Source organism: Protobothrops mucrosquamatus, unplaced genomic scaffold (assembly GCF_001527695.2).
Source record: "Protobothrops mucrosquamatus isolate PMUCROS unplaced genomic scaffold, P.Mucros_1.0 scaffold239, whole genome shotgun sequence".
NCBI lineage: Eukaryota > Metazoa > Chordata > Lepidosauria > Squamata > Viperidae > Protobothrops > Protobothrops mucrosquamatus.
Window position 1 is genome coordinate 69866 of NW_015386589.1, and position 11532 is coordinate 81397.

The 11532-nt window shown below is 39.6% G+C and overlaps 1 protein-coding gene across 1 annotated transcript in view; it reads right to left on the minus strand.

Moving 5' to 3' along the window:
- Window positions 1–11532, minus strand: part of LOC107286048 (vomeronasal type-2 receptor 26-like) — a 62562-nt gene that overhangs the window by 10014 nt on the left and 41016 nt on the right. Inside the window, exon 6 of the mRNA XM_029283814.1 lies at window positions 6507–6734. Coding sequence (XP_029139647.1) covers window positions 6507–6734 — 228 coding nt within the window. The remainder of the gene's footprint in view (window positions 1–6506; window positions 6735–11532) is intronic.

Consider the following 11532-nt stretch of genomic DNA (forward strand, 5'->3'; position numbering starts at 1 on the left):
CCGTCAGCCAGACAGTGCCGGCTGGCGACCCCAAGGGGGAGGGCCTTCTCTGTGGGAGCTCCCACCCTCTGGAATGAACTGCCCCCAGAGATCAGGGTTATCCCTGATCTCCCTTCCTTTCGCCGCGCCCTCAAGACTTGGTTATTCCAGCTTGCAGGACTGGCCTAGGGTAATTTTTAGGGGGGTTTTAATTACATTTAAAATTCGACAAATATTTAATATTCTTTTTAATTAATTTTAAATTTGTATTGTTTGTATGTATTTTAAATAGATTGTCAGCCGCCCTGAGTCCTACGGGAGAAGGGCGGGATATAAATTCAAATATAAATAAATAAATAGCCAAAAATTTAGAAAGGGGTTTCATACAGTCGGCAAAGCCAAAAACAGCTGCCCCTGTGCTGTTCCGAGAAAAGAAAGATAGGACTTTTCGCCTCTGTGTGGACTATAGAGCTTTGAACACAGTGAGGGAAAGCAATCTCTCATGAAAGACATGCTGTCCCACCTATCAAAAGGGAAAATCTTCTCAAAGCTAGATTTGAGAGAAGCCTATTACCAGATCAGAATAAAAGAGGACGAATGGAAGACAGTTTTCAATTGCCCCTTAGGATGTTATCAGTTTTGGGTTCTACCTTTTGGGTTACAAGGAGCATCCACAGTATTTATGCAACTGATAAATACTACAGGAGAACCTGTACAAAGGGATGCTTGTTTACCTAGATGACATCTGGATATTCACTGAGACCATGAAAGAACAGGTGAAGCTGGTCACAGCAGTCCTAAAAAAGCTCCGAGCAGCTCAGCTTTATGCCAAGCTTTCTAAATGCAAATTCCATAAGGAGAGAATTGATTATCTGGGATATTGCATATCACCAAATGGCATAGAGATGGACCCTGAGAAGGTCCGAGCAATACTAAAATGGGCTCCACCAGAAAGCAGTTGCAGAATTTCCTTGGTTTTGCTAACTTCATCCCTTCCTTTGCCCAAATTGCATTACCAATTATGAATTTACTGAAAACCAGAGGTGAGGGGAAGCTGAAGCCAAACCAAACATTAAATTGGACAGTAGAATGCGAAGCCCCATTCAAAAGACTTAAAAGACTTTTTTCCACAGAACCGGTTTTGAGACATCCCGACACTGACAAACCTTTTGTGATTCAGGCTGATGCCAGTGATGTAGTCGTGCGGGCTGTACTTTTGCAGGAAAATGATGAAGGGACATTACAACCCTGTGTATACACATCAAGAAAGCTCACGGAGACAGAACAGAGGTGAGCAGTCTGGGAAAAAGAGGCATATGCAGTGCAATGGGCTCACTTGGCAGCACTTCCTGGAGGGAACAAAATCCCTTTCCAAGTGTGGACCAACCACAAGAACCTTGAAACACTAAAAAAAACACCCAGGAAATTAACTCCTAAACAAGAAAGGTGGTTGCAACATTTCCACTGATTTAACTTCACACTAAAACACTTGCCGGGAGGGAAAAACTTTTTAGCAGACATGGTGTCCAGAATGCCACAATACAATAGCACCCGGAATGAGATAACAAAGCCACTCATGCTGAATAAACAATTGGCAGCACAAGTCACCACCCGAGCACAAGCCAAACTCCAAAAACCTTTAGCGAGACATGCAGGGATCGAATTCAAGAGACAGATGAATGGTTCCTAAGCCATAAGAACTTATGCACCATGACTGATGGTCTATCATGGGTGAGAGGAAAATTGTACATACCCAAAAGCCAGAGACTAACACTCATGCAATTGTGCCATGATTCGAAATCCGCAGGACGTTTTGGGTTTGTGAAAATATTACATCTGGTCAAAAGGCAATTTTGGTGGCCATCGATAAAAAAGGACATTGAAAGCTACATGGTCAGCTGCCTGATTTGTGCCTCAGCAACGAGACTACAAGGGAAGTCACCTGGTCTACTACAACCAAGAGCAACCCCCTCAGTACCCTGGAAGGAGATTTCCATGAATTTTATGGTGGAGTTACCAGAGAGTGGAGGAAACTTGCTCAAAGATTCCTAATGCAAAGACACTCACAAAATTGTTTGTTCAATACATATACCGACTTCGTGGAACCCCACAGTGCATCATATCCGATAGAGGAGTTCAATTTACATCAGAGTTCTGGAAAGCATTCCTAAACCTGTTAGGAACCACCCAGGGACTATCATCTAGTCATTGTCCACAAACGAATGGTGAGACTGAACAGTTGAACTCAGTACTTGAACAAAACTTGTTGTTGTTGTTAGTTGCAAAGTCGTGTCCGACCCATTGCAATCCCATGGACAACGTTCCTCCAGGTCTTCCTGGCCTCTAACATCTTCTGGAGTCCATTTAAGCACGCCTACTGCTTCAGTGACTCCATCCAACCACCTCATTCTCTGTTGTCCCCTTCTTCTATTGCCCTCAATCTTTCCCAGCATTAGGCCCTTCTACAGTGAGTCCTTTCTTCTCATTAGGTGGCCAAAGTATTTGAGTTTCAACTTCAGGATCTGGCCTTCTAAAGAGCAGTTGGGGTTGATCTCTTCTAGGACTGACCGGTTTGAATGCCTTGCAGCCCAAGGGACTCGCAGGAGTCTTCTCTAGCACCATAGTTCAAAGGCCTCAATTCTTTGTCACTCAGCCTTTCTTATGGTCCAACATTCACAGCCATACATTGCAACTGGGAAAACCATGGCCTTGACTATACGCACTTTTGTTGGCAGGATGATGTCTCTGCTTTTTAGTATGCTGTCTAGATTTGCCATAGCTTTCCTCCCCAGGAGCAAGGGTCTTTTAATTTCTTGGCTGCAGTCCCCATCTGCGGTTCACCCACATCAAGAGGCTCTTTAGTTCCTCTTCACTTTCTGCCATTAGAGTAGTATCATCTCATATCTTAGGTTGTTGATATTTCTCCCGGCAATCTTAATTCCAACTTTTGATTCATCTAGCCCTGCCTTTCTCATGATGTGCTCTGTGTATATGTTAAATAGGCAGGGTGACAGTATACAGCCTTGTGGGACTCCTTTCCCAATTTTGAACCAATCAGTGGTTCTGTGTCCAGTTCTCACTGTTGCTTCTTGACCCGCATATAGGTTTCTCAAGAGACAAATAAGATGGTCTAGTACTCCCATCTCTTTAAGAACTTGCCACAATTTGTTGTGATCCACACAATCAAAGGCTTTAGCATAGTCAATGAAGCAGAAGTAGATGTTTTTCTGGAACTCCCTAGTTTTCTCCATGATCCAGTGTATGTTGGCAATTTGATCTCTAGTTCCTCTGCCTCTGCTTGTACTTCTGCTAGTTCTCGATCCACATACTGCTGGAGTCTAGCTTGTAGGATTTTAAGCATAACTTTACTAGCATGTGAAATGAGTGCAATGGTACGATAGTTTGAACATTCTTTGGCATTGCCTTTCTTTGGAATTGGAATGTAAACTGACCTTTTTCAATCCTGTGGCCACTGTTGAGTTTTCCAAATTTGCTGGCAAATTGAGTGTAGCACTTTTACTGTATCATATTTTAAGATTTTGAATAGCTCAGCTGGAATACTGTCACCTCCACTAGCTTTGTTGTTGCTCAGATTTCCTAAGGCCCATTTCACTTCATATTCTAGGATGTCTGGCTCGAGGTCAGTGACCACCCCATCGTGTTTATCTGGGATGTTAAGTTTGTTCTTGTATAGTTCTTTTATACAAGAGGTTTTGCCACCTCTTCTTAATCTCTTCTGCCTCTGTTAGGTCTCTGCCATTTTGGTCCTTTATCATGCCCATCTTTGCATGAAATGTTCCCTTCTTATATCCAATTTTCTTGAAGAGATCTCTGGTCCTCCCTATTCTATTGTTTTCTTCTATTTCTTTGCACTGTTCATTTAAGAAGGTATTCTTATCTCTTCTAGCTATTCTCTGGAATTCTGCATTCAATTGGGTGTATCTTTCTCTTTCTTTCTTGCCTTTCGCTTCCCTTCTTTCCTCAGCTATTTGCAAAGCTTCCTCATACAGCCATTTTGCTTTCTTGCATTTTTTTTCTTTGGGATGGTTTTAATTGCTACCTTTTGTACAATGTTGTGAACCTCCATCCATAGTTCTTCAGGCACTCTGTCTATTAGATCTAATTCCTTAAATCTACTTGTCACCTCTACTGTATATTCCTCAGGAATATGATTTAGTTCATACCAGAGTGGCCTGGTACTTTTCCCTACTTTCTTCAATTTAAGCCTAAATTTTGCAATGAGAAACTCATGATCTGAGCCACAGTCAGCTCCTGGTCTTGTTTTTACTGACTGTATAGAGCTTCTCCATCTTTGGCTGCAGAGCACATAGTCAATCTGATTTCTGTGTTGACTGTCTGGTGATGTCCATGTGTAGAGCTGTCTGGACTGACCTACTCCATTCGCAGAAGTTGCCTACAACAATGCAGTCCATTCCAGCACAGGCTACACTCCCTTTCAAGTAGCAACAGGACAGAGTTTTAATCCAATGCCTGAATTCTCATCAGCGAAGCCTGCAATCCCTTCTCTGAAGGAGTGGATCACACAACTCAAGAACACCTGGCCAGTAGTCAGAAAAGCTCTAGATGAAGCTAGGCAAGCATATAAAACACAAGCTGATAAAAAGAGAGTTGAGCCAAAACCCTTTAGTGTGGGGGAGAAGGTTTACCTGTCCACCAAATACCTAAAATCCCTTCCCTCCAAGAAACTAGGACCCAAATATGTAGGACCATTCCCTATTACAAGAATCATAAACCCTGTCACAGTAGAATTAGAACTCCCAAAATCCATCATCATCCAATTTTCCTCTGCAGCCTTCTAAAACGCGAGCAACAGTCACCATTAAGACCAGCTGTTGCTCCTCCCCCTCCTCCCATTATGGTGGAAGGGGAACAGCATTTTGAAATTAAGGAAATACTAGACTCCAGGAAACACCATGGCTCCACCCAATACCTAATAGCATGGAAGCATCTTCCACCCTCCCAAAATGAGTGGGTTCACAAATGAGTGGGTTCACAAATGCCCCTAAGCTCCTTAGAAAATTTCACACAGCATACCCTAACAAACCAGACTAATCCATATCTTTTATTTGTCTCTGTTTTCCCACAGGTGGATCTCTCTTTCTTTTAAGGGAGGCAGGATGTCAGAACCCATATTATTAAGGGGACTCCTTCTAATTCTATTTCTTCTATTACTCTGGGTTTTGTCATACTCCTGGAGCGGAGTGTGTAAGATGCTGTGGGCTGTCTCTTTGTCTTCTCTTTATCGCTACAATGTATCCCTTTTGCTGTCTCTGCATACTTGCTCTTTGAACTGTCTCTCCTTCATGTCACCTTGGGAGGAGAAAGGAATGTGCCTCCAGCCATCTGGCTCATCTCCCATTTCTGAAGGGAAGGTGCAAAGCCCCAACAACACTGCTGTGAGCCTGGAAAAGACCAGTGTTATCAGCTCTTTCCCACAGTGGGCTTAACACCTGGCCCATTTGAAATGACCGGATGAACTATTGGGGTGGGGTTTGCTGGGGACTCATTTAACCTATTGATCTGAATGGGAAACCCTCAAATCCTGTCTATTATGCCTGCTATCTGCTTCTCCTAATAAAGGTTCCTTTTGGAAGAAACTGCTTGCACGAGTTCTGCTTTCTTAGGATGAGGTATTGAAGTGGGCCCTGACAATGCCATAATAATGATGAATTGTTGTAAGTCACCATGAACAATACAATTGAAATTTATAGTATAAAAAAGCAAGTTCTAGTTTTTTAGAAGAATATGTCTATCTATCCATCAAATTTATTTGTCAACTTTATTTGGCTTACAAGAACAACAAAAAAAAGCGACACAAACATCTGACAATTATAAATATAAAAACAGATTACAATGATAGAAATGAAAACTAGCTAAAAAAACAAGTGGTTGCAGGGGAGAGGTAGGGGTATCTTCTCTGTTAGTGCACCAACCACCTCCAGCCAATAGCTTCTCCTTGCCAGCCCCCACAACTAGATTTTAAGGCTTTTCTAAAGGCTAAAAGAAAGATGGGAGATCTTATCTCATGTGTTAAGATGTTCTAAAGCAGGGGTGTAAAACTCACAATGTTACATGACGTGTTATGACATATCATGACATTTTTCCATTGCCGGCAATGGGGTGGGTGAGGTTTCGTCATGACGCATCTGGTCCGTGGGCCTGCAGTTTGTCACTCCTGTTTTAAAGGGTGGGAGCTGTGACAGAAAGGTTCTTCTGATGAGTCTCACCACCTGAAATCCCTTGGCTAATGGGTTAGCAATAGGCTCCTTCTACCAGTAGAAGTGGGGCAGCCCAATCTCATTGAGAAAGGGTGGCTCCACAGATATTATATCAGATATTTTCTTCCATCATAGTAAATAATTCATAAGAAAGCCAGCTGAAGCAACAACTTGGAGACATTATTGGTTGCATAATAGTACATGTTCTTATTTGATCAGCGTTGAATTAATGATTTTATCCATCTAGCTAAAAAGTAAATTTGCTATAAATTTTCCAAAGTATCCCACCTGGTTAAACCAACTGTGCCAGGTTATAACATCTTCATTTATGGTGAATATTTGGTCTGAAAAAATTGCAGGGTTTACCTTCCCAACTTTAACTCTAATGAAGGATTCGTTAGAAGAAACAATCCAGTTCAGTATATCATATCCAGCAAGTAATTCTCCATTGTAGTCAATAGAAACCAGATCCCCAGCACTGTTATTAAATGAGAGACCTTTCAAAAAGGAGTGCAGCTAGATGGAAAACAAAAAATAAAGATTAGCAAATGGTGTTTAATTTTTGGGGGAAAGTCTAAGAAATATTTGGTGCAGTGGAAGTCGTAAAAGAATAGAATAGAATAGAATAGAATAGAATAGAATAGAATAGAATAGAATATCTATGTAGGTAAATATACCTAGATATAAGATAGTAAAGTGTGTTTTAGGTGTTCAGCAGATTGCTATTGTGAGGGAAAACACTGTTTCTGTGTCTAGTTGTTTTGGCCTGCAATGCCCTGTAGCTGCATCCTGAGGAGAAGAGTTGAATTCCTATAATTGAAATTATGGGACTCATTTTTCTTTATACAAATAATGTTGGACTTCCGGTTGAATCGCAGCGCCGATGGCGGCTTTCCCGTGAGCCGTCCACCCCGAGGACACATAAAAGTCACAGGAACAGCGCGTAATAGCTGTTCCGCGGCTCAGAATCCCCTTCCCCAGGCAAAGGGGGGGTGAGCTTCCCTGTTGGCCGTAGAGCTCCCTAGCCCTCAGGATTCTTTATCTGTGAGGGTGAAGGTGAGTTTCCCCGGCGTCTGGGACTTCTCCATGCCTCGGGCTGCCTCCGTTCCTTGGAACGAAGCCAGATGCGGATTCAACCTCTGCTTCCAGGAGATTGTGAGTAGAATTTTACAAGCAAACAGAGCGAACCAGGAGGATTGGAACTGAAATGAATTGGGACTTTAACTCTGGAAATAAATAAGAATCTTCTTCACTTTTTACTTTAATTTGAAGAGGAAGGAATATGGCTGCGGAAGGGCATTTTTTTCTTGGATAGGGACTTTTACTTTTTGGAGACTTTTACTTTCTGCTGGACTTTCTACTGTAATAGACCTGGCTACTTTGTTGCTTGCTGGTTGGGCAAGCTTTCTGCTTTTGCTTTTGTTGGATATTTTTATAAGACTTTACATTATATAAATGATAGTATAAGAGAAGAAGAGAAAGTAAAATGGCCTCAAAACTTTTGTTCCTCAGAAAAGCACAATCTCCTCCCCAGCTGTTCAAACACCACAGCAGCCAAAACCTACTCCCCCGCCTTCTCCCCCAATTCCAGTACTTACATTGAAAGATATACAGGATGCTTTGAAAGACAATGCAAAACAGACTAGAATGGAGATGGAGGAGCTGTTTGAAAAGAAACTTGAAGAGAAAAATGCAGAGATGAGAGATGATATATTGTTTGCATTGCAAGGCTTGGCAGTTCATGTAGAATGTATTGATGAATGGGTGGATGAAGTGGAGGAACATGTTGAAACTTTGGAATTTAGATTGGGAAAAGTGGAGGAGAACATGGATTTAACTCAAAATGAGGTCACTATGTCACAATATAGAGAAATGGAATATGCTTTGAGAATAACGGGGTTGAAAGAGAACATTCAAGAAAAATTGGAGGAGGAGATTGCAGCAGATTTGGCCTTGGTTTTGTCCTGTCAACCTGAAAAAATTATGAGAGAAATGGAAAAAAGTTTTAGAGTCCATTCATGGGTTGCAAGACAGAGAAACCTTCCAAGAGATGTTGTTATCTACTTCTCAAGAAAATCAATTTGTAATGAAATTATTCAAGCTTTTTACAAGCAGAAATTTCAAAGTTTAGGACAAGATGTTATAATTTTAAAGGAGATACCACCCAAAATACTTAGAAGAAGGAAGGATTTCGCCTTCCTGGCTGAAGAGTTGAAAAAGCGACAAATTCAATTTAGATGGGATATAATGGTCAATTATATGGGAACACGTTATCGGCTCAACACGATTGCAAAGGCAAGGGATTTTTACATCTCAATTTTGAAAGCAGGTTCACCATCGTCTCCACAAGGTACCAGGAAGGAAAGAATCTTTGAAGATAAAGTGGCTGAAGGAGCCATATCATCATCAAGTATTATAAATCTACAAGATCAAGACCAAGTTAAGCAACAATTCATGGAAATTAAAGATGATCCGAAATCACAAAGAATGACCCGTGCAGCTCATAGACACAAAGAAAGAGAGCAACAAAAAGTGGATGTAGTACCTACAGCACAGCAAGTAATCTCTGAGCCAGTGGGAGGAGCGAGGCCGAAGAGAGCAGTAACAGCTGATCTACAAGGAGTGTTCCAGAGGCTCGCTGCCATTAAAGATGGCAAGGTTCCTGACATGGAATGTTAATGGTTTGAATTCTCCACAGAAAAGAAAAAAGATATTTTATTATTTGAAACAACATAAAAATGATGTTATTTGTTTACAAGAAATCCATATTACAGCAAAGGATCAAAAATATTTGATTAACTCACGGTTGGGAATACATTTTATGGCACCCGCGCCTCAGAAAAGAGGCGGGGTAGTTATTTATGTTAGGAAGGAGTTTTTGCCTAAATTGATTGACTCTGATCCAGAAGGAAGATATGTTTTTATTGAAATATTATTGAATGGGAAGAAATGTCTTATTATTGGATTATATGCCCCAAATCAACAGCAGAAACAGTTTTACAAATTGGTACATCGGAAATTAAATCAAATGGATTACAAATCAGTTATTATGATGGGAGATTGGAATGGTGTTTTAGATTCAAGAAGAGATAAGAAAGGTTCCTGTAAAGCTTTTAATTCAACATTGCCTAAAACTTTTTTTGACTTGAAGGATGAACTGGAATTAAAAGACATTTGGCGAGAACGGAACATGGAAGAAAGAGATTATACTTTTTTTTCGGACAGGCATCAATCGCATTCGAGAATTGACTTTTTCTTGATTACCAATGATTTCTCTTCCAGGGTGAAGAATATTAAGATTTTTCCTAGGACATTGTCAGATCATAGTCCTGTATGGATGGAACTATTTGCTGAAGAGGGGAAGAGATGAACTTGGAGATTGAATGAAAATTTATTCAGACATGATATAAACTTGCAGAAGTGTAAAGATCAATTGAAAGAATTTTTTTTGTTAAATATGCATAAAGACACTTCGATTTCAATGGTCTGGGATGCTAGTAAAGCATATATGAGGGGTAATCTGATTTATATAACTAATGTTTATAGGCGTAAACAAATGCAAAAACAAAAAGAGTTAGAGGAGGAGATTAAATTAAAAGAACAGGCTTTTATTCTAAATCCACTGGATAATAATTTAAAAGTATCTATAACTGTGCTTAGGGAGCAATTTAATATGTTAATAGCAGATCAGACTGCAACTAGTTTAAGGTATATGAAATATAATACATTTTGTAATGCAAATAAACCTGGAAGGAGGTTGGCCTACCAACTACAGAAAGAAGCAGAAGTCAATAATTATAGAGAAAATAGATTATAATGGTAAAATGACATCTCAACAGAACTTGGTTAAAAAGAGTTTTTTGGATTTTTATTCTAAGTTATATGCTTCTGAAAAAATACAATTTGAAGAAATAGATAATTATCTACAGCAGGCACATTTTCCTAGATTGTCAGATAATCAAAGGGAAAAAATGAATTGTTTAATTACATCTGAAGAGATTAAGGGGGCAATTAAGCAATTAAAAGTTGGTAAGGCATCAGGTACAGATGAATTAATAACAATTTATTATAAGATGTTGTCTGAAGAAATAATAGAACCATTAAGGGAATTGTTTAATAGTATTTTGTTGGGTGAAGAAGTACCTCCTTCTTGGAGAACTGCTTTTATATCTTTAATACCAAAGGAGGGTTAGGATTTGACTCAACCTAAGAATTATAGACCTATATCTTTATTGAACACAGATTATAAGATTTTTTCAAAAGTATTGGCAAATAGATTAATGCAAGTGTTGAGCCAATTGAGTCATAGTGATCAATCTGGATTTATAACTGGAAGATATATGAATTATAACGTAAGACAAATTATTAATTTAATTGAATATTTGGATAAGAATAATCAAATTCCTGCTGCTTTTATATTCTTGGATGCTGAAAAAGCATTTCATCAATTAGATTGGGGTTTTTTGTTTCAAGTTATAGACAGAATGAATTTTGGGGGAAAAATTTTGTCCGCTCTTAAGGCTATTTATCAACAGCAATCAGCACAGATTATAGTTAATGGGGAGGGGGTAACAGAAGCATTTAAAATTGAAAAAGGAACCAGACAAGGATGTCCATTATCCCCATTGTTATTTGTGTTAACAATGGAGATCTTGTTAATTAAAATTTGTGAGTCTTGTATAATAAAAGGAATTAAGGTTAATAAGACTGATTATAGGTTAAGAGCTTTTGCAGATGACTTGGTGTTAACATTAACTCAGCCAATAGGTTCGGTAATTGACTTGGTTGAAATTATTGCGCAATATGGGAAAGTTTCTGGTTTTAAGGTAAATTGTAATAAAACTAAAATATTACCGAAAAATATGTCTATGAATGATAAAGATATGTTAGTTATGCTCACAAGTTTTGAAATGGTTAAAAAGGTAAAATATTTGGGAGTTTATATTACAGCTTCTAATGCTAAATTGTATAAGAATAATTATGAATCTTTATGGGTTAAGGTGCAAAAGGATCTAAGTGATTGGAAAAAATTGCAATTATCTTTGTTGGGGAGAATTTCAGCAGTAAAAATGAATGTCCTTCCAAAATTTCTTTTCTTGTTTCAAATGATCCCTCCTTGAGGCCCCTCCTCAAGAAGCCTTCCCTGGACCCAGATGAGTTGGCCAGCTATCGCCCGGTCTCCAACCTTCGCTTTGCGGCGAAGGTTGTTGAGAGTGTGGTTGCGCAGCAATTCCCCGGACACCTGGATGAATCAGTCTATCTAGACCCATACCAGTCGGGCTTCAGGCCGGGGCACAGCACGGAAACGGCATTG